General features: G+C 45.3%; 1 protein-coding gene across 2 annotated transcripts in view; it reads left to right on the top strand.

Annotated features, from left to right (window-relative positions):
* The window catches only part of LOC139409469 (SH3-containing GRB2-like protein 3-interacting protein 1), a 136,396-nt gene that overhangs the window by 70,511 nt on the left and 43,273 nt on the right, over positions 1 to 22,612 (top strand). The window contains exons 4-9 of one of the 2 annotated variants that reach the window (XM_071154646.1): positions 8,524 to 8,596; positions 9,272 to 9,296; positions 9,638 to 9,658; positions 9,867 to 9,932; positions 10,328 to 10,394; positions 11,033 to 11,217. In XM_071154646.1, the coding sequence (XP_071010747.1) occupies positions 8,524 to 8,596; positions 9,272 to 9,296; positions 9,638 to 9,658; positions 9,867 to 9,932; positions 10,328 to 10,394; positions 11,033 to 11,217 (437 nt within the window). Of the gene's footprint in view, positions 1 to 8,523; positions 8,597 to 9,271; positions 9,297 to 9,637; positions 9,659 to 9,866; positions 9,933 to 10,327; positions 10,395 to 11,032; positions 11,218 to 22,612 lie in introns of those variants that run through there. The other variant, XM_071154647.1, reaches the window with a different exon arrangement.

Genomic DNA, 22,612 nt, shown 5'->3' with positions numbered 1-22,612 from the left:
CCCAGCCATTATACCCAGCCATTATACCCAACCATTATACCCATCCAACCCCAGCCATTATACTGAGCAATTATACCCAGCCCACCCCAGCCATTATACCCAGCCCAGACATTATACCCAGCCCAGCCATTATACCCAGCCCAGCCATTATACCCAGCTCAGGCATTATACCAAGCCCAGCCATTATACCCAGCCCAGCCATTATACCCAGCCCACCCCAGCCATTATACCCAGCCCAGCCATTATACCCAGCCATTATAACCAGCCCAGCCATTATACCCAGCTCAGCCATTATACCCAGCTCAGCCATTATACCCAGCCCAGCCATTATACCCAGCCCAGCCATTATACCCAGCCCAGCCATTGTACCCAGCCATTATACCCAGCCCAGCCATTATACCCAGTCATTATACCCAGCCCAGCCCTTATACCCAGCCCAGCCATTATACTATGCCAACCCTAGCCATTATACCCAGCCCAGCCATTATACCCAGCCAACCCCAGCCATTATACCCAACCATTATACCCATCCAATCCCAGCCATTATTCCCAGCCCAACCGAGCCATTATACCCAACCCACCCCAGCCATTATACCCAGCCATTATACCCAGCCATTATACCCAACCAACCCCAGCCATTATACCCAGCCCACCCCAGCCATTATACCCAGCCCACCCCAGCCATTATACCCAGCCCACCCCAGCCATTATACCCAGCCCAGCCCAGCCATTATATCCAGCCATTATACCCAGCCATTATACCCAGCCATTATACCCAGCCATTATACACCCAGCCATTATACCCAGCCCAGCCATTATACCCAGCCCACCCCAGCCATTATACCCAGCCCATCCTAGCCAACCCCAGCCATTATACCCAGCCCACCCCAGGCATTATACCCAGCCCACCCCAGCCATTATGCACAGCCCATACTAGCCAACCCCAGCCATTATACCCAGCCCATCCTAGCCAACCCCAGTCGTTATACCCAGCCAACCCCAGCCATTATACCCAGCCCATCCTAGCCAACCCCAGCCATTATACCCAGCCCATCCTAGACAACCCCAGCCATTATACCCAGCCCATCCCAGCCATTATACCTAGCTCAGCCCAGCCATTATACCCAGCCAACCCCAGCCATTATACCCATCCCAGCCAACCCCAGCCATTATACCCAGCCAACCCCAGCCATTATACCCAGCCCATCCCAGCCAACCCCAGCCATTATACCCAGCCAACCCCAGCCATTATACCCAGCCCATCCCAGCCAACCCCAGCCATTATACCCAGCCAACCCCAGCCCATCCCAGCCAACCCCAGCCATTATACCCAGCCGTTATAACTTCAACCAGTAAAATGTCTCTTTGGATAGCTTTTGCTACAGCCTATATCAGAGGTCGACCGATTAATTGGCAATCGGATTTGAAGTTTCCATAACAATCAGTAATCGGTCTTTTTGGTCGCTGATTATGGACGATTACATTGAAATCCATGAGGAGACTGCGTAGCAGGCTGACCACCTGTTACGTGAGTGCAGCATCAAAATGACTTTGTGGCTGCAAGGAGCCAAGGTTGCTAGATAGTTTTTTTATAAGATAAGTTTAATGCTATCTATCGTCACATAATCACTAGTTAACCACACATGGTTGATGAAATCACTAGGTTAACTAGCTTGTTCTGCGTTGCATATAATCAATGTGGTGCCTATTTATTAATTTATAATTGAATCACAGCCTACTTAAACTTCGCCAAACAGGTGATGATTTAACAAAAGAGCATTCGTGAAAAAAGCACAATTGTTGCACAAATGTACCTAACCATAAACATCAATGCCTTTCTTAAAATCAGTACACAAGTATATATTTTTAAACCTGCATATGTTGTTAAAATAAATTCATCTTAGCAGGCAATATTAACTAGGGAAATTGTGTCGCTTCTCTTGTGTTCAGTGCAAGCAGAGTCAGGGTATATGCAGCAGTTTGGCCCGCCTGGCTTGTTGCAAACTGTGTGGAGACCATTTCTTCCTAACAAAGACCGTAATACATTTTTCAGAATTGTACATAATTATGACATAACATTGAAGGTTGTGCAATGTAACAGTAATATTTAGACTTATGGATGCCACCCGTTTGATAAAATACGTAATGGTTCCATATTTCACTGAAAGAATACACGTTTTGTTTTCTAAATTATAGTTTCCAGATTTGACCATATTAATTACCAAAGGCTTGTATTTCTGTGTGTTTATTATATTATAATTAAGTATATGATTTGATAGAGCAGTCTGACTGAATGATGGTAGGCAGCAGCAGGCTCCTAAGCATTCATTCAAACAGCACTACACTGCGTTTGCCAGCAGCTCTTCGCAATGCTTGAAGCACAGCGCTGTTTATGACTTCAAGCCTATCAACTCCAGAGATTAGGCTGGCAATACTAAAGTGCCTATAAGAACATCCAATAGTCAAAGGTATATGAAATACAAATGGTATAAAGAGAAATAGTCCAATAATTCCTATAATAACTACAACCTAAAACTTCTTAACTGGGAATATTGAAGTCTCATGTTAAAGAGAACCACCAGCTTTCATTCTGAGCAAGGAACTTAAACGTTAGCTTTTTTACATGGCACATATTGCACTTTTACTTTCTTCTCCTGTCACGGTCTTCCTCCTCTTCATCTGAAGAGGAGAGGCGAGAAGGATCAGAGGACCAAAATGCGGCGTGGTATGTGTTCATAGTGAATATTTAAATAAAGAAAGTACTGAACACTGCATACAAAAACAATAAACCAATAACGACTGTGAAGCTACAAATGAGACCTGTGCTGACACAAGCCACTAACATAGACAATCACCCACAAACAAACAGTGCAACCCAGGCTACCTAAGTATGATTCTCAATCAGAGACAACCACCTGCCTCTGATTGAGAACCATACTAGGCCGAAACATACAAATCCCCAAATCATAGAAAAACAAACATAGACTGCCCACCCAACTCACGCCCTGACCATAATAAATAAATACAAAACAAAGGAAATAAAGGTCAGAACGTGACATCTCCAACACTGTGCTTTTGCATTATTTAAACCAAATTGAATTATTTAAACCAAATTGAACATGTTTCATTATTTATTTGAGACTAAATTGATTTTATTTATGTATTATATTAAGTTAAAATAAAAGTCTTCATTGTTCAATAAGTATTGTTGTAATTGTTATTATTACAAATATATATATAAATCAGCCGATTTAATCGGTATCAGCTTTTTTTTGGTCCTCCAATAATCGATATCGTTATCAGCGTTGAAAAATCATAATCGGTCGATCTCTAATAGCATTCTAGCTAACAACTGCTACATTCAAAATAATTATTTTGCATAGATCACAACCAAATATATTCGTCGCGACTGTTCAAGCAAGAATCAAAACATCATTGTAAGCGTAAAAAAAAGTTAGTTTGTTTATAAGTAATAAAAACATAAATCTATGTTGATTGTACACAGATGGCGATGGCTTTCTTACTGCCACCAAGAGTCACACGCATCCGTACGTGACGTCAGTGTGTCGTGTACTGGAAAAGGATCTATTATATGATTCGTACAATAAATTCATATAAAATAATGTCACGGGACTTATGAGCATATCTTGTCTGCTAAATTAACTAGCCTATAGCATGGCGTATTGGAGATATGTTTATGTTAATGGCGGTCAATTGCTATGAGGCCGTCAGTCATTTGCATGACAATAACCATCTGACAAAATGTCATGACCATCACAGCCCTAGTGACCACCCACACCTCCATAACTTCACACCTTCCTACAATAACTGCACCTGTCGGAGTGACTGACCACGCACCTTGCAGCATGACCGCACACCTTCCTAGAATAACTGCACCTGTCGGAGTGACTGACCACGCACCTTGCAGCATGACCGCACTCCTTCCTACAATAACTGCACCTGTCGGAGTGACTGACCACGCACCTTGCAGCATGACCGCACACCTTCCTAGAATAGGTTGGAGTTACCAGACACTCTTCTACTTAGTATTCACAGGACACCTGTCTCCCCATCCCTGCTGCCTCTCTGTGTGGAGAGCCCTCCTGGCAGACAGCCTGAGTCTTGTTCACTGTGGATAAAGAATCTCTCCAGCCTCTCCAGCTCTCTCCCATTAAAACAGCTTGTGAAACAGTCTCTGCTTCTCCTCCCTAGAGTTAGCAATCTCCCTAAATGAGCCCAGTCACCAGCTAGGGAGAGAGAGAGGGGGACCGTGTGTGTGTGTGTGTGTTTGCTTTAAGATCATAGCTATCTTAATTATCCTCGGCACTCCAGGGATTCCCTGGTCCAGACTGATGAAGGCTTTGGGGTCTGAATCACAGTCAACATCTCCAGACTACAGTTAAAACCAGACAGAGACACATGAAGACAGAAGAGTACACAGCATTCACACTGTGTTGCTCAGAACACAGAAGAGCACACAATAGTCACACTGTGTTGCTCAGAACACAGAAGAGCACACAACATTCACACTGTGTTGCTCAGAACACAGAAGAGCACACAACATTCACACTGTGTTGCTCAGAACACAGAAGAGCACACAACATTCACACTGTGTTGCTCAGAACACAGAAGAGCACACAACATTCACACTGTGTTGCTCAGAACACAGAAGAGCACACAACATTCACACTGTGTTGCTCAGAACACAGAAGAGCACACAACATTCACACTGTGTTGCTCAGAACACAGAAGAGCACACAATATTCACACTGTTGCTCAGAACACAGAAGAGCACACAATATTCACACTGTGTTGCTCAGAACACAGAAGAGCACACAATATTCACACTGTGTTGCTCAGAACACAGAAGAGCACACGACATTCACACTGTGTTGCTCAGAACACAGAAGAGCACACAATATTCACACTGTGTTGCTCAGAACACAGAAGAGCACACAATATTCACACTGTGTTGCTCAGAACACAGAAGAGCACACGACATTCACACTGTATCGCTCAGAACACAGAAGAGCACACAACACTGTCACCATGCAGTCTAGACACCCAGGAAGCCAGACACAAGCACATAACTCACAGGGTAGCTGAGGTACAGACATCTAGTAAAGCACAGCAATAACAGAGCTAATGTAGAGAGTAGCGTTGTAGATCACCTCAAACTGTCTTATCTCAGGACTGATCACCGTTGGAAGTTGTTTTGACAGGACTTGTTGTTTGGTTTGGATAGATCTCCAGATTCAAAGAAACCTGTTGGGGGATTGAGAGAAACAGTAACAGGGCTACCTTAGATGAAGAGATACCAAGACATACCGAAATGGAATGCTGAAAAGTAGAAAGACAGAACTGCCTGCATTCTTCACTGCAGACTCCCTCTTCTTTTTGCAGTGAGTATTCTTTGCTCCCTCTCAGTTGCCCAGATGCCATCCATAGTTAACTAGTTTTTACCCCCTCCATCCTCTTACCTCCGCCCTCTTCCGCCGCCCTCTGCCCGCTTCCTGTTCCTGTCGTTTGAGTCAGGTGGCACTCCTGTTCCTGCTCTCTTGTAGGCTGGGAGTTAATGTGGCCCCCAACAGGGTTTTACCTGGAACCAAAAAGGATTCTTCAAAGGGTTCGCCGATGGGGACAGCTGAAGAACCCTTTTAGGTCATTTTTTTCTAGGATTGTAGCAGGGACAGAGGAAGAGGTCAGGGAATGTGATAGAGGCAGGGTGAGGCTGTGAAAGGTAACCTCAAAACCAGCGGGGACATAGGCTGTGACAGAGAAAGGAGGAGGTACTGACAGTTGCCCAGAAGGACAGTGGCAGGTAGTGACAGGTCTTCACAGAGCCTGTAGACAGACAGGAACAGGTACCTAAGATACTGGATATCTAAGGAGGAAGAGACAGACAGACATAGAGGCATATTTGAACTCTTGTCACGTATCTCTTGGACTTCATGCTACAGATGAGGCATGTTTAGACTGTGCCTTGGGAGATTGGATGGAGATTGGCCTCCTCCCTGTGCTGGGTTGATTATTCATTCGTCGACTCTGGCATTTGTTGTTTATTCATGAGTTGAGTCACTGGTCTTGAATTTAAGCACTGGCCTAGAGGGTAGGGATAAAGAAACTGTACTGTGTGTGTGTGCGTGCGTGCGTGCGATGCTACTTCGTGCAGACACACTCTAAGGCTCTGGTTCCCCCGCAGCGTGTTGCACTGTACTAGGAGAGGTGGAGGTGTGAGACGACGGGCAGAGACAGACATGGCAGAATGACGAGGCTGGAATATAGGGACCAGAAATGCAGGGAGATAACTGGACATTTATTTTGGGTAAGAATGGATTGTAGCATTGTGTATAGTAGATATATGATAGTCCTACTCCGTTTCAAATAGTCCAGAAAGTTATGCCAATTTCAGTCTCTGTAAGAGGTACTTAATCTTAAAGGTCCAATTCAGCCATTTCTGTCTCAATATCAAATAATTTCTTGGTGACAATTAAGTTCCTTGTTGTGATTGTTTTCTACAAAAATTGTCAAAAAGAAACAAAAATGGCTTCTTAGCAAAGAGCAATTTCTCAAGCTACATTTTTCGAGGACTGGAGTATGGACGGAAAAACTGACAACTAGTTGTTTTTGGCAGAGAAGTTCGGAACCCTCTTTTTTTATTGATCTATTAACTAATTAATTTACCGCCTGTGTCACGACTTCCGCCGAAGTCGGTCCCTTTCCTTGTTCGGGCGGTGTTTGGCGGTCGACGTCACTGATCTTCTAGCCATCATTGATCCATTTCTCATTTTCCATTGGTTTTGTCTTGTCTTCCTTCACACCTGGTTCCAATCCTATCAATTACATGTTGTGTATTTAACCCTCTGTTTCCCCTCATGTTTTGTCTGAGATTGTTTTATTGTATGTTTGTGCAAGTCATGTGTCGGTGTGCGACGGGTTTTGTACCCACTTATGTTATTTGTTTGTATATTTTGGTTTTTGGAGTTGTATGAGCACTTATTAAACGACTCCGTTTATACCAAGTTTGTTTTCCTGCGCCGGACTTCCCTGCCACCGGCACGCACCCATTTCAGCCTGGTGATGTCAAAACAGGCTGAGATTACAGGCGGTCTTTTCAAACAGCTCTTACACTAAAATGGCATCATCATTTTCACAGTATTATTCCAACCTCATTGTGTGGAAATATATATAAAACACAGCAGAATTATGTTTTTGACTACACTTGGCCTTTAACAGTTGCTGTACTGTTTTAGTATACTGCTCCAAGTCATTTCAGTCTGCTCCAGTCTCTTTGGTCTGAATATGGAGGAAGAGCATTTCAGTCTGCTCCAGTCTCTTTGGTCTGAATATGGAGGAAGAGCATTTCAGTCTGCTCCAGTCTCTTTGGTCTGAATATGGAGGAAGAGCAATTAAGTTTGCTTCCTTTCTGAGTTCATGTTTTAATAGGCTGGTATCATGGCAGGTTACAGATCGCAGAATCTTCTTGATTTGTGTTTCCTGAGAGAAAGGGACTATTTTCCCTGCTTTAAAGGTAGATATCAGCCATTCTCTGTTGTACGTTGTAACATAATAAGTGAGGATGAAGTGTAGACAGAGGTAGTTGCCAGGTTCCTCACTATTTATTGGCTATAATATGAGTTACTGTATGTCTGTCGATGATAGTGTATTGATTTAGACAGAGGATTAATTTAGTCAGAGGACTCATTTGGCCAAAGGACTCATTTAGACAGAGGAGTAATTTACACAGAGGAGTAATTTACAAAGAGGAGTAATTTACACAGAGTAATTTAGCCAGTACTAATTTAGCCAGAGCAGAGCCAGTATCAGAGGAAGGGGACTTGACAGATCAGTGATCAACAGAAAGCGATCCATCTGCATTGGCCATGAGGACCATTTGAGATGTGAATGAATATTAGCCTTCAAAGACCATTCTGCTACTCAATAATAGATGAAAAGCTCAACCTTGATCCACAGGACCACAGGTCTGGGCCTCTGTTCTGACACTGGATAGTATAGCCAGTCTGGAACTCTATGAATACACACAGATGGACACAAACACAAACACAGACACACACAAACACAGACACACACAAACACAGACACACACAAACACAGACACACACAAACACAGACACACACAAACACAGACACAGACACACAAAAACACAGACACACACAAACACAGACACACACAAACACAGACACACACAAACACAGACACACACAAACACAGACACACACAAACACAGACACACACAAACACAGACACACACAAACACAGACACACACAAACACAGACACACACAAACACAGACACAGACACACACAAACACAGACACACACAAACACAGACACACACAAACACAGACACACACACAGATACACACACACACACACTGCTTGTTGATTTTGTGTGCTCGGAATTTGACTGTGTGTGTGCGTGTGCACCGTCTGTGTGTGGGACTGTGTTTGATCTGTTCTTCACACACTTAATCATCTCTCTCCTCTGTGGTTTGTCCTCAGGTTTGAAAAAACGTACCAGGAAGGCCTTTGGGATACGGAAGAAAGAGAAGGGAGACAAGGACAATGACTCCACGTAAGTATACCCGTCAAACTTACACTTGCACACACACATACACACACACATACACACACACACACGCAGATACACATACACAGCAGTCATCCAAATATGATTCCACTGGCTGTGGATGTTCTATCAAGGGAGTTGAGGTTCTATTGACCATGAACGCTCCACCTGAGGAGCTCTACAGTTTGAGACGTAATGTCCGCTCATGCGATGACAGTTGCCTTGGCAGCTGTAGGCTGTGCCCATGCCTCTGTGAAACTAACTGTAGCTGAGGCTCAGCACTGTGATCAATCACTAACTTGCCCAGGTCTTTTCTCTAATTCTGTTTGGGACGAATCGATTCACCTCACAGGGTTGTATGTGCATGATAACTTTTCATTTTGATTCATGACTCCTAAGAACTGATAGGTGTGTGCGTGTGCGTGGGTGCGTGCGCCCGCCTGCTGCCCGTCCGTCCGTCTGGGTGTATGTATTTGTGCGTGGGTGAAGTTTTCCCTGAGAAAGCCCCTATAGACTGTGGTATTCCAGTGAGCTGCTTTGCTAATTGGCAGTGCACTTCAGTTTGAATATAAACTATTTTATTATATGGCAAGTGGATTTCAAGATCCTTAGTTTCTCTTTGTCCCTGTCTCCATCCCTCCTTCCTTCCTTTTTTCTTTCTCTTGCTCTTTTTTTCCTCAGGGGGTCCCCTGACAGAGATGGGGGTGTAAGTATCCCAAAATCGTTCATGTTTTATCTAATGGATAAATCATACAACTTGTTCAGCTGAGAAATAGTCCGTAATATCTTAGTTTGGTACCTTTTCAATAAAGAAGTGTGTCATTGCTGGAAGGAGGAAGACATAACTGGCTATTTACAAGCTTGATTTAATAGTGTCATTTTAAGACTCTCAGTCCTTTAGGAGAATCGGCACTGTAACATTAGTGTCCCTTTTAATAGACTCTAGACTCTAGAATCAAATGAAATGAGTCTATTGAATAACTTGTTAACTGTTACAATGTTTTTATTGTATTTGTGTTCTCTGTGTTGTTGACCGTCATCATTCAGGATCCCCAGCAGAATGAATCGGTATTGAACACTATGCAGTCCCCTCTAGCGTAGGATAGTTACTCTACTACCAGACTCCGCAAGAGCTTAATGCACCTAGTTGCCCTATAGGTAGCATCGCCATCAAGTAGCGCTAGCCAATCACTCAATAGTATAGAAGTGCATGAGTTGCGTATACATGATTCTGATTGGTGGGATTCTTTGTGATGTCATGTTGTTCTGTTTTCAGTCCCAGAAGAGGGCCAATGGCGCAGCTGTCAATGGGTTCTCTGGAGAGATCGACTGGGACAGATATGTAAGGAACCAGCATTCTACCCTTTGAACAAGCTCATATAGCACATGATACAAAACAATCAATATATGTTATAGAGAAGAGATATTCTTCTGACCCATCTGTTACTGTTTTACTGTCGTTTCTTAACATTCTGGGGGTATGTCAATGTAGCATCAGGGTTGTGCTCAATTCAATCAATTCAGAAACTGAATTGACAGAATTTAAATGGATTAAGCCCAACAAATACAGTATGTAATTAAAGCAAAAAATATTATTCTACCCTTGTAACAAGCACATAGCACATGATTTTCAGTTAGGTTCCTGAATTGACTGAATTTAATTGACTGAATGGAATTGAGCCCAACCCCGATTAGCATGGTGTAAATATGGTGTGTCTGTTGCTCTGACTGTTTCAGAACACCCCTACAGTGGACGATGAAGGTTACAGTCTCAGGCCAGATGAGGAAGAGGGGCCAGGATCAGATATCCTTTGTATCTACTATACACCCTAATAGAGCTAGACATGAATTACATCACACTACAGTTTGAACTTGTTTCTGTCGGTATGTCTGTATTAGTGAATGACTGTCTGACTAGATCAGAAACATTTAGTATTCAGCCCACCACAGAACTAGTCTGGCAAACACCTAACTGTGAATCACGACAGCCAGGCCATCACAGAACAGCCTAGCAGAACAGCCACCGTCAAGCATCATCTCATCTCATCTCAACTCAATAACAAACCGACAGACTACCGGGGAAAATCTGAGCATCACTTCAACTCAATAACAGCTAATAGCACACTTCCTGGAATTACTATGTAATGATTAGTCTGATATTTATGGAACCTACTGTTCTGTGAGGAGATTGTACAGTCTCCTGGTTGTATGCTGTAGTATATGCTATTTGACAGAGATTTAGATATATAAACACTCTCTGGGGTAAAGTTTATCCTAGGTACAGATCTAGGATCAGCTTCCCCTCCCCCAATTCTAACCTTAACCATTAGTGTGGAAAATACTAAACTGACCCCAGATCAGCATCTAGGGGCAACTTCACCCTACTCCTATCACCTATGACCTTCAGCATTGAAACAATTGCTGTCCTTAACGGCGACCCACCCGGCCCCAAACCCCCCAAGGAGCACTTCTTCTCCTCCAGCGAGTCAGAGGGAGAGGAGGACCACCGGAAAAAGTTTAAGATCAAGATCAAACCGCTACCAGCGGAAAGTGCCAACTGTTTGGCCCCGTCAGTAGATGAACTCAAAGCCTCCATAGGCAACATAGCTCTGTCTCCCTCTCCTCTGGTGAGTACCTCCCCCCGCCTTCACTGCTCTGTCCTCACTGGGGTCATGATGTCACTTCCTCTTCATGTTACTGTGTTGTTATGAAGTAGAACTATAGAACTGTTTTCTAGAATGTGTTTGAACTGTTGTATCTGTTTGACTGTTTTGTTGTTTATTAGGGAAGTTCTTTCCACAGCTCACAACACATTTCTTTCTGTTTATGTATTTTTGTGGTTCTCTGTCTCACTGCATGTTGTTTACGTTTCTTTTCTCCTCATTACCAAATGCATATGCCTGTCTGGGAGTGAATGATAGTATCTCAGAGCCAATCGATCCATATCCCTGGAATGACAATTAGCTAGAGAGACATGTGTTAGTTTACCCTCTACTACACAACTGCTGATGGTAGGGAGGTTGAGGAGAGGTGGTGGCTGGCAGGTCTTTAGCCTTCTGGTGTGACCTCAGTGGACTGACTACGAATTACTTGAGTGGAGTATACGACAAGGCAGATGTCTCTGAACAGCCCTCAGAAACCAAATACAGTTATCCCATTGCCAACAGGGGGGTGTTTGAGTCTCCATCACAGGGCTGGCTCGAGGCATAAGCAACGTAAGCGGTCGCTTAGGGCCCCAGCCCAGTAGGGGGCCCCGAAACCCTCCCCCAAAATATGTTTATTTATTTTGTCTTTTTAGTAACTCAGTTGGGGTCTCAACTTACTGTTGAGCGTTAGAATAGTAGAATGGTACAAGTTTGAAACTTGGTTGTGCATCAGCAATTTTTCTATTGTTATGTCAAGACACTTGACAGCCATGATAGCTAACAATTTTTAAATTGGTAAATTAGTCTAGCCAGCTATCTAAAATTGTAGTAATCATGGCCGAATACCGACTGGTCATGCAGGGCACGTGCCCAGGGTCCCTGGTCTCTGACCTCCCCCAAAAGACTAGAGCCGGTCCTGCTCAGCCACTTTGAACTGGAGAGAGAGTTTAGCTGATCTAAGGTCAGATTCCCACACCACAATAACAATGACAACCCATGAGATTCAAACACTCCAATTAAATGCTTCACTTAACCTCAAAATAGCAGTGATGAGAGGGGAGTGGGAGGGACAGCAGTTGAAGGCGTTTCTCTTTGGGATGCCCACCCCCTTCCTCCTCCACCCTACTGTACCTCTAACTTTCTAGTTGGCACAGTTAGCTCCAGTGTCAACACTGGTGTAAATAATTCAGCCTGGAAAGTGGGCATTCACAGTGAGGTTCTGTCCTGTACATACGCAAGGACAGTCTCCTGTCATACGAGAACCTTTTCGACTCAATAATTCATCCATCCGCTGGCTGTCGAGCCGGCCGCTAGCCGCTAGCTCCCTTACCAGGAACAGTGAGCAGGTGTTTGGTTGTCTTAAGGTGTACCTGGCTCTCTCTGTGTGTAGAGGGATTTGACAATAGAGATCAGCATACAATGGCTGTGTGGTTTTATTGTCACATACCCCCAGATAGGTGCAATGAATTGGGTTGCTTTACAGAGTCAGCTATAGTGGTACAGCGCCCCCTGCAGCAAATTAGGGTAAAGTGCCTTGCTCAAGGGCACACCGTCAGATTGTTCACCTTGTTGGCTCGGGTGTTCGAATCAGCGAGCTTTTGCTTACTGGCCCAACGCTCTACCCGCTAGACTACCTGCCGGCCAACACTAACACCTAAGTTTGATGCCTGAAGTTCATATTCTGTTAACTCATACGCAAAATCTAGGTTGTATCACAACCGCCCGTGATTGGGAGTCCCATAGGGCAGCGCACAATTGGCCCAGCGTCGTCCAGATTTGGCCGGTGTAGGCTGTCATTTGGCCGGTGCAGGCTGTCATTTGGCCGATGTAGGCTGTCATTTGGCCGGTGTAGGCTGTCATTTGGCCGGTGTAGGCTGTCATTAGGCCGGTGTAGGCTGTCATTAGGCCGGTGTAGGCTGTCATTGTAAATAAGAATTTGTTCTTAACTGACTTGCTGTTGGTGACTCATCCTATACTTGTATTTGTAGCCAAAGCATGAATTGGAGAGAAACATAAAAATAAAAACACCTCAAACTTGTATCTCAAACAGACCGTTTAAAAAATGCTTGCTATTTCCTCATAGAGGATGATATCCTCTTGAGGAGGATGAGTTGGCCAATCAGCAGTCTACTCACAATAATATTTTGATTGACCGGTGTACGCCCACACCATTCTGTTGTCGGGGTAAGCCCACACCATTCTGTTGTCGGGGTAAGCCCACACCATTCTGTTGTCGGGGTAAGCCCACACCATTCTGTTGTCGGGGTAAGCCCACACCATTCTGTTGTCGGGGTAAGCCCACACCATTCTGTTGTCGGGGTAAGCCCACACTATTCTGTTGTCGGGGTAAGCCCACACTATTCTGTTGTCGGGGTAAGCCCACACCATTCTGTTGTCGGGGTAAGCCCACACTATTCTGTTGTCGGGGTAAGCCCACACTATTCTGTTGTCGGGGTAAGCCCACACCATTCTGTTGTCGGGGTAAGCCCACACCATTCTGTTGTCGGGGTAAGCCCACACCATTCTGTTGTCGGGGTAAGCCCATACCATTCTGTTGTCGGGGTAAGCCCACACCATTCTGTTGTCGGGGTAAGCCCATACCATTCTGTTGTCGGGGTAAGCCCACACTATTCCAACACAGAAAAGCTGCTTTTTAACATAATTAATCAAAAAAATTTGCAAGGAAAATGATTTCACTCGTAATTAATTAGTCATAATGTCATAGAAATCTGGAAACACTGGGCAGTTACTTTAATGTAGAGATTTATCCCCAAGCCAGGATTCCAACTCCCACGTCTGAGTAGAAAGCAGTGTCAACTCTGTCCTGTTCTCTCCAGATTAAGTCTATGCCAATTAGCCTCTCCCCTATTTAAAACCTCACCAGTCTGTCCAGAGTGCTGAAACTTCTGCTTTTTTTCTCAGTCATGAATTAAACACGAGTCACATGATCGCACCTCTCTATGTCAAATGTGTGCTTACCCAGGTAGTCCTGGAAACAGTTTGACCATGAAATCGGCTGAGGGGAGCTGGGATAGGGCGCAAAGGTTAACAGGCTAAACCGAACAACAAGAGGTTCTTTCCACATTTCTTTCACTACCCCTCGCTTTCTCTTGCTCCCTCGTTCTCTCTCTCTTTCTCTCTCCTGCATTCTCTCGCTCTCATTCTCCCTTGACCTCTCTCTCTCCCTCCCTCTTTCTCTCCCTTGACCTCTATCTCTCTGTATTAAAGTTGAATGTGTTGTTGTTGGAGGGTGATGGCTGTTGAGAATACAGAAGGAGAGATGGAGGAAAACAATATGTGTGAGAGCAGATTAACTTCCCATAGGCCTTTCCACAGTACAGTAGATGTATCACTGGAGTTTCCTTGTGCTCATCAACTATCCCTGAAGCCATGGAGTTTGATTAGACTATTGATTAAACATACAGTCACTCATCAGATCAAAGTTGCGTGTCAATATACTGTAGATAGATGAACGGATGGGTGTGGAAACTGAAATGGATAGACATATTGGTAGATGGTGGATACTTGTGTTCTCACCTCGGATGTTCTCATTTGGCAGAGAAGAAACCTATTGACATGATATATGTTTGTTTAGTCAGTCAATATTCAGTCAATATTCACCTCCATATTACCCGTTGGTAATTTCTGCTCATAGCTTTGTATGTGATTGTAGGTTATCTCCACTGACATAGTATCCCCTCTACCCCCTCTCTCCCCTCCTCTGTCTTTCTGTCCTGCCCCCTCCCTTTGTCCTTCTCTACCCTTCTTCCCCTTTTTTTCTACCCTCTCTTTTTCTTCCTGTCTTATGTATGATGCTATCTTCTGTAGAGGAGTAGTCCGGTAAGCCTTGTCATATTGTCTGTCTTTCTTTCTTGTGTACGATCTTTCTCTCTGCTCTTTCCTGTCTGTCTGTCTGTCTGTCTGTCCCTCTGTCCCTCTGTCTGTCCCTCTGTCTGTCTGTCCCTCTGTCTGTCCCTCTGTCTGTCTGTCTAGCTCTCTCCCTCTGTCTGTCCCTCTGTCCCTCTGTTAGCATGAATTACCCTCTTGTTCCATGTCAGTTTTCTCCCTTCAGGTTTGTGATTCAGCGTACTAACTTTTCTCTCTAAAGGACTGTTATTGAATGTCAGGTGGGTGTCCATTGGATCCATTGTAATAGAGTAAGAGAAATATGCAATAGTAATACAACACACTCAGGTGTAGAGGTGAACCAGGATTTGTGGAGAACAGGTTTCTCTGAGTGAGTACTGATGGGCGTAGGATTTAACACTGCTGTTCAGTGACCTTTGCTAAGATGGAAATCTGGCTGCTTGGAGACTGAATGGGGAATAAATGAAGGGAGGGAGAGATGATAGGGAGACAACAGCAGGAAGAGACGGGAGAAAGACATGGCTCTGCAAGATGCAGCTGAATGAAGCCACAGCAGGTCCACAGAGTAGCAGAGAGGATCGTTATGGACTGTGGATGACTGTGATTTCTCTCTCAACATACACATACAGACCAACACATGATCTTGCAGGCACACACATGCACGCATCACTACAACAATACTGTATCTCTCCTGTTGGGAGTGTAACTGTTGTGTTGGGAGTCTAGCAGTGTTCTGTTGGGAGTGTAACTGTTGTGTTGGGAGTCTAGCAGTGTTCTGTTGGGAGTGTAGCAGTGTTCTGTTGGGAGTGTAACTGTTGTGTTGGGAGTCTAGCAGTGTTCTGTTGGGAGTGTAACTGTTGTGTTGGGAGTGTAGCAGTGTTCTGTTGGGAGTGTAACTGTTGTGTTGGGAGTCTAGCAGTGTTCTGTTGGGAGTGTAACTGTTGTGTTGGGAGTCTAGCAGTGTTCTGTTGGGAGTCTAGCAGTGTTCTGTTGGGAGTCTAGCAGTGTTCTGTTGGGAGTCTAACAGTGTTCTGTTGGGAGTGTAACTGTTGTGTTGGGAGTCTAGCAGTGTTCTGTTGGGAGTGTAGCAGTGTTCTGTTGGGCGTGTAGCAGTGTTCTGTTGGGAGTGTAGCAGTGTTCTGTTGGGAGTGTAGCAGTGTTCTGTTGGGAGTGTAGCAGTGTTCTGTTGGGCGTGTAGCAGTGTTCTGTTGGGAGTGTAACAGTGTTCTGTTGGGAGTGTAACTGTTGTGTTGGGAGTCTAGCAGTGTTCTGTTGGGAGTGTAGCAGTGTTCTGTTGGGAGTGTAGCAGTGTAGCAGGGAGTGTAACTGTTGTGTTGGGAGTCTGGTAGTGTTCTGTTGGGAGTGTAACTGTTCTGTTGGGAGTCTAGCAGTGTTCTGTTGGGAGTGTAGCAGTGTTCTGTTGGGCGTGTAGCAGTGTTCTGTTGGGCGTGTAGCAGTGTTCTGTTGGGAGTGTAGCAGTGTTCTGTTGGGAGTGTAGCAGTGTTCTGTTGGGAGTGTAGCAGTGTTCTGTTGGGAGTGTAGCAGTGTTCTGTTGGGAGTGTAGCAGTGCTCTGTTGGGAGTGTAGCAGTGTTCTGTTGGGAGTCTAACAGTGTTCTGTTGAGAGTCTAACAGTGCTCTGTTGGGAGTGTAGCAGTGCTCTGTTGGGAGTGTAGCAGTGTTCTGTTGAGAGTGTAGCAGTATTCTGTTGTAGTCTTAACAGTGTTGTGTTGGGAGTGTAACAGTGTTGTGTTGGGAGTGTAACAGTGTTCTGTTGGGAGTGTAACAGTGCACTGTTGGGAGTCTAGCAGTGTTGTGTTGGGAGTATATCAGTGTTCTGTTGGGAGTGTCATGGTTGTTTTGGGAGTGTAACAGTGTTGTGTTGGGAGTGTCATGGTTGTGTTGGGAGTGTCATGGTTGTGTTGGGAGTGTATCAGTGTTGTGTTGGGAGTGTATCAGTGTTGTGTTGGGAGTGTCATGGTTGTGTTGGGAGTGTATTAGTGTTGTGTTGGGAGTGTCATGGTTGTGTTGGGAGTGTATTAGTGTTGTGTTGGGAGTGTCATGGTTGTGTTGGGAGTGTATCAGTGTTGTGTTGGGAGTGTATCAGTGTTGTGTTGGGAGTGTCATGGTTGTGTTGGGAGTGTATCAGTGTTGTGTTGGGAGTGTCATGGTTGTGTTGGGAGTGTATCGGTGTTGTGTTGGGAGTGTATCGGTGTTGTGTTGGGAGTGTATCGGTGTTGTGTTGGGAGTGTATCGGTGTTGTGTTGGGAGTGTATCGGTGTTGTGTTGGGAGTGTATCGGTGTTGTGTTGGGAGTGTATCGGTGTTGTGTTGGGAGTGTATCGGTGTTGTGTTGGGAGTGTATCGGTGTTGTGTTGGGAGTGTATCGGTGTTGTGTTGGGAGTGTATCGGTGTTGTGTTGGGAGTGTATCGGTGTTGTGTTGGGAGTGTATCAGTGTTGTGTTGGGAGTGTCATGGTTGTGTTGGGAGTGTATCAGTGTTCTGTTGGGAGTGTCATGGTTGTGTTGGGAGTCTATCAGTGTTCTGTTGGGAGTGTCATGGTTGTGTTGGGAGTCTATCAGTGTTCTGTTGGGAGTGTATCAGTGTTGTGTTGGGAGTGTATCAGTGTTGGGAGTGTATCAGTGTTGTGTTGGGAGTGTATCAGTGTTGTGTTGGGAGTGTATCAGTGTTGTGTTGGGAGTGTATCAGTGTTGTGTTGGGAGTGTATCAGTGTTGTGTTGGGAGTGTATCAGTGTTGTGTTGGGAGTGTATCAGTGTTGTGTTGGGAGTGTATCAGTGTTGTGTTGGGAGTGTATCAGTGTTGTGTTGGGAGTGTATCAGTGTTGTGTTGGGAGTGTATCAGTGTTGTGTTGGGAGTGTATCAGTGTTCTGTTGGGAGTGTATCAGTGTTCTGTTGGGAGTGTAACTGTTGTGTTGGGAGTGTAGCAGTGTTCTGTTGGGCGTGTAGCAGTGTTCTGTTGGGAGTGTAGCAGTGTTCTGTTGGGAGTGTAGCAGTGTTCTGTTGGGAGTGTAGCAGTGTTCTGTTGGGCGTGTAGCAGTGTTCTGTTGGGAGTGTAACAGTGTTCTGTTGGGAGTGTAACTGTTGTGTTGGGAGTCTAGCAGTGTTCTGTTGGGAGTGTAGCAGTGTTCTGTTGGGAGTGTAGCAGTGTTCTGTTGGGAGACTAACAGTGTTGTGTTGGGAGTCTAACAGTATTCTGTTGAGAGTCTAACAGTGCTCTGTTGGGAGTGTAACTGTTGTGTTGGGAGTCTAGCAGTGTTCTGTTGGGAGTGTAGCAGTGTTCTGTTGGGAGTGTAACTGTTGTGTTGGGAGTCTAGCAGTGTTCTGTTGGGAGTGTAACTGTTGTGTTGGGAGTGTAGCAGTGTTCTGTTGGGAGTGTAACTGTTGTGTTGGGAGTCTAGCAGTGTTCTGTTGGGAGTGTAACTGTTGTGTTGGGAGTCTAGCAGTGTTCTGTTGGGAGTGTAGCATTGTTCTGTTGGGAGTGTAACTGTTGTGTTGGGAGTCTAGCAGTGTTCTGTTGGGAGTGTAACTGTTGTGTTGGGAGTGTAGCAGTGTTCTGTTGGGAGTGTAACTGTTGTGTTGGGAGTCTAGCAGTGTTCTGTTGGGAGTGTAACTGTTGTGTTGGGAGTCTAGCAGTGTTCTGTTGGGAGTCTAGCAGTGTTCTGTTGGGAGTCTAACAGTGTTCTGTTGGGAGTGTAGCAGTGTTCTGTTGGGCGTGTAGCAGTGTTCTGTTGGGAGTGTAGCAGTGTTCTGTTGGGAGTGTAGCAGTGTTCTGTTGGGAGTGTAGCAGTGTTCTGTTGGGCGTGTAGCAGTGTTCTGTTGGGAGTGTAACAGTGTTCTGTTGGGAGTGTAACTGTTGTGTTGGGAGTCTGGTAGTGTTCTGTTGGGAGTGTAACTGTTGTGTTGGGAGTCTAGCAGTGTTCTGTTGGGAGTCTAGCAGTGTTCTGTTGGGAGTGTAGCAGTGTTCTGTTGGGCGTGTAGCAGTGTTCTGTTGGGAGTGTAGCAGTGTTCTGTTGGGAGTGTAGCAGTGTTCTGTTGGGAGTGTAGCAGTGTTCTGTTGGGAGTGTAGCAGTGTTCTGTTGGGAGTGTAGCAGTGCTCTGTTGGGAGTGTAGCAGTGTTCTGTTGGGAGTCTAACAGTGTTCTGTTGAGAGTCTAACAGTGCTCTGTTGGGAGTGTAGCAGTGCTCTGTTGGGAGTGTAGCAGTGTTCTGTTGAGAGTGTAGCAGTATTCTGTTGGAGTCTTAACAGTGTTGTGTTGGGAGTGTAACAGTGTTGTGTTGGGAGTGTAACAGTGTTCTGTTGGGAGTGTAACAGTGCACTGTTGGGAGTCTAGCAGTGTTGTGTTGGGAGTATATCAGTGTTCTGTTGGGAGTGTCATGGTTGTTTTGGGAGTGTAACAGTGTTGTGTTGGGAGTGTCATGGTTGTGTTGGGAGTGTCATGGTTGTGTTGGGAGTGTATCAGTGTTGTGTTGGGAGTGTATCAGTGTTGTGTTGGGAGTGTCATGGTTGTGTTGGGAGTGTATTAGTGTTGTGTTGGGAGTGTCATGGTTGTGTTGGGAGTGTATTAGTGTTGTGTTGGGAGTGTCATGGTTGTGTTGGGAGTGTATCAGTGTTGTGTTGGGAGTGTATCAGTGTTGTGTTGGGAGTGTCATGGTTGTGTTGGGAGTGTATTAGTGTTGTGTTGGGAGTGTCATGGTTGTGTTGGGAGTGTATCGGTGTTGTGTTGGGAGTGTATCGGTGTTGTGTTGGGAGTGTATCGGTGTTGTGTTGGGAGTGTATCAGTGTTGTGTTGGGAGTGTATCGGTGTTGTGTTGGGAGTGTATCGGTGTTGTGTTGGGAGTGTATCGGTGTTGTGTTGGGAGTGTATCGGTGTTGTGTTGGGAGTGTATCGGTGTTGTGTTGGGAGTGTATCGGTGTTGTGTTGGGAGTGTATCGGTGTTGTGTTGGGAGTGTATCAGTGTTGTGTTGGGAGTGTCATGGTTGTGTTGGGAGTGTATCAGTGTTCTGTTGGGAGTGTCATGGTTGTGTTGGGAGTCTATCAGTGTTCTGTTGGGAGTGTCATGGTTGTGTTGGGAGTCTATCAGTGTTCTGTTGGGAGTGTATCAGTGTTGTGTTGGGAGTGTATCAGTGTTGTGTTGGGAGTGTATCAGTGTTGTGTTGGGAGTGTATCAGTGTTGTGTTGGGAGTGTATCAGTGTTGTGTTGGGAGTGTATCAGTGTTGTGTTGGGAGTGTATCAGTGTTGTGTTGGGAGTGTATCAGTGTTGTGTTGGGAGTGTATCAGTGTTGTGTTGGGAGTGTATCAGTGTTGTGTTGGGAGTGTATCAGTGTTGTGTTGGGAGTGTATCAGTGTTGTGTTGGGAGTGTATCAGTGTTGTGTTGGGAGTGTATCAGTGTTGTGTTGGGAGTGTATCAGTGTTGTGTTGGGAGTGTATCAGTGTTGTGTTGGGAGTGTATCAGTGTTGTGTTGGGAGTGTATCAGTGTTCTGTTGGGAGTGTATCAGTGTTCTGTTGGGAGTGTAACTGTTGTGTTGGGAGTGTAGCAGTGTTCTGTTGGGAGTGTAGCAGTGTTCTGTTGGGAGTGTAGCAGTGTTCTGTTGGGAGTGTAGCAGTGTTCTGTTGGGCGTGTAGCAGTGTTCTGTTGGGCGTGTAGCAGTGTTCTGTTGGGAGTGTAACAGTGTTCTGTTGGGAGTGTAACTGTTGTGTTGGGAGTCTAGCAGTGTTCTGTTGGGAGTGTAGCAGTGTTCTGTTGGGAGTGTAGCAGTGTTCTGTTGGGAGACTAACAGTGTTGTGTTGGGAGTCTAACAGTATTCTGTTGAGAGTCTAACAGTGCTCTGTTGGGAGTGTAGCAGTGTAGCAGGGAGTGTAACTGTTGTGTTGGGAGTCTGGTAGTGTTCTGTTGGGAGTGTAACTGTTGTGTTGGGAGTCTAGCAGTGTTCTGTTGGGAGTCTAGCAGTGTTCTGTTGGGAGTGTAGCAGTGTTCTGTTGGGCGTGTAGCAGTGTTCTGTTGGGAGTCTAACAGTGCTCTGTTGGGAGTGTAGCAGTGCACTGTGTACAAGACAGTAGTTTTGGAATTGTTAGTTAGATTACTTGTTATTACTGCATTGTCGGAACTAGAAGCACAAGCATTTCGCTACACTCGCATTAACATCTGCTAACCATGTGTATGTGACAAATAAAATTTGATTTGATTTGATTTGATTTATTTGTTGGGAGTGTAGCAGTGTTCTGTTGGGAGTGTAGCAGTGTTCTGTTGGGAGTGTAGCAGTGTTCTGTTGGGAGTGTAGCAGTGTTCTGTTGGGAGTGTAGCAGTGTTCTGTTGGGAGTGTAGCAGTGTTCTGTTGGGAGTGTAGCAGTGTTCTGTTGGGAGTGTAGCAGTGTTCTGTTGGGAGTGTAGCAGTGCTCTGTTGGGAGTGTAGCAGTGTTCTGTTGGGAGTCTAACAGTGTTCTGTTGAGAGTCTAACAGTGCTCTGTTGGGAGTGTAGCAGTGCTCTGTTGGGAGTGTAGCAGTGTTCTGTTGGGAGTGTAGCAGTGTTCTGTTGGGAGTCTAACAGTGTTCTGTTGAGAGTCTAACAGTGCTCTGTTGGGAGTATATCAGTGTTCTGTTGGGAGTGTCATGGTTGTTTTGGGAGTGTTGTGTTGGGAGTGTATCAGTGTTGTGTTGGGAGTGTATCAGTGTTGTGTTGGGAGTGTCATGGTTGTGTTGGGAGTGTCATGGTTGTGTTGGGAGTGTTGTGTTGGGAGTGTATCAGTGTTGTGTTGGGAGTGTATCAGTGTTGTGTTGGGAGTGTCATGGTTGTGTTGGGAGTGTATTAGTGTTGTGTTGGGAGTGTCATGGTTGTGTTGGGAGTGTATTAGTGTTGTGTTGGGAGTGTCATGGTTGTGTTGGGAGTGTATCAGTGTTGTGTTGGGAGTGTATCAGTGTTGTGTTGGGAGTGTCATGGTTGTGTTGGGAGTGTATCAGTGTTGTGTTGGGAGTGTCATGGTTGTGTTGGGAGTGTATCAGTGTTGTGTTGGGAGTGTATCGGTGTTGTGTTGGGAGTGTATCGGTGTTGTGTTGGGAGTGTATCGGTGTTGTGTTGGGAGTGTATCGGTGTTGTGTTGGGAGTGTATCGGTGTTGTGTTGGGAGTGTATCGGTGTTGTGTTGGGAGTGTATCGGTGTTGTGTTGGGAGTGTATCGGTGTTGTGTTGGGAGTGTATCGGTGTTGTGTTGGGAGTGCATCGGTGTTGTGTTGGGAGTGTATCAGTGTTGTGTTGGGAGTGTATCAGTGTTGTGTTGGGAGTGTCATGGTTGTTTTGGGAGTGTATCAGTGTTCTGTTGGGAGTGTCATGGTTGTGTTGGGAGTCTATCAGTGTTCTGTTGGGAGTGTATCAGTGTTGTGTTGGGAGTGTATCAGTGTTGTGTTGGGAGTGTATCAGTGTTGTGTTGGGAGTGTATCAGTGTTGTGTTGGGAGTGTATCAGTGTTGTGTTGGGAGTGTATCAGTGTTGTGTTG

Source organism: Oncorhynchus clarkii, chromosome 5 (genome assembly GCF_045791955.1).
Source record: "Oncorhynchus clarkii lewisi isolate Uvic-CL-2024 chromosome 5, UVic_Ocla_1.0, whole genome shotgun sequence".
In the NCBI taxonomy this organism is placed as follows: Eukaryota; Metazoa; Chordata; class Actinopteri; order Salmoniformes; family Salmonidae; genus Oncorhynchus; species Oncorhynchus clarkii.
The sequence above is the reverse complement of the archived record's forward strand: the minus strand, read 5'-3'. Positions and strand labels throughout refer to the sequence as shown.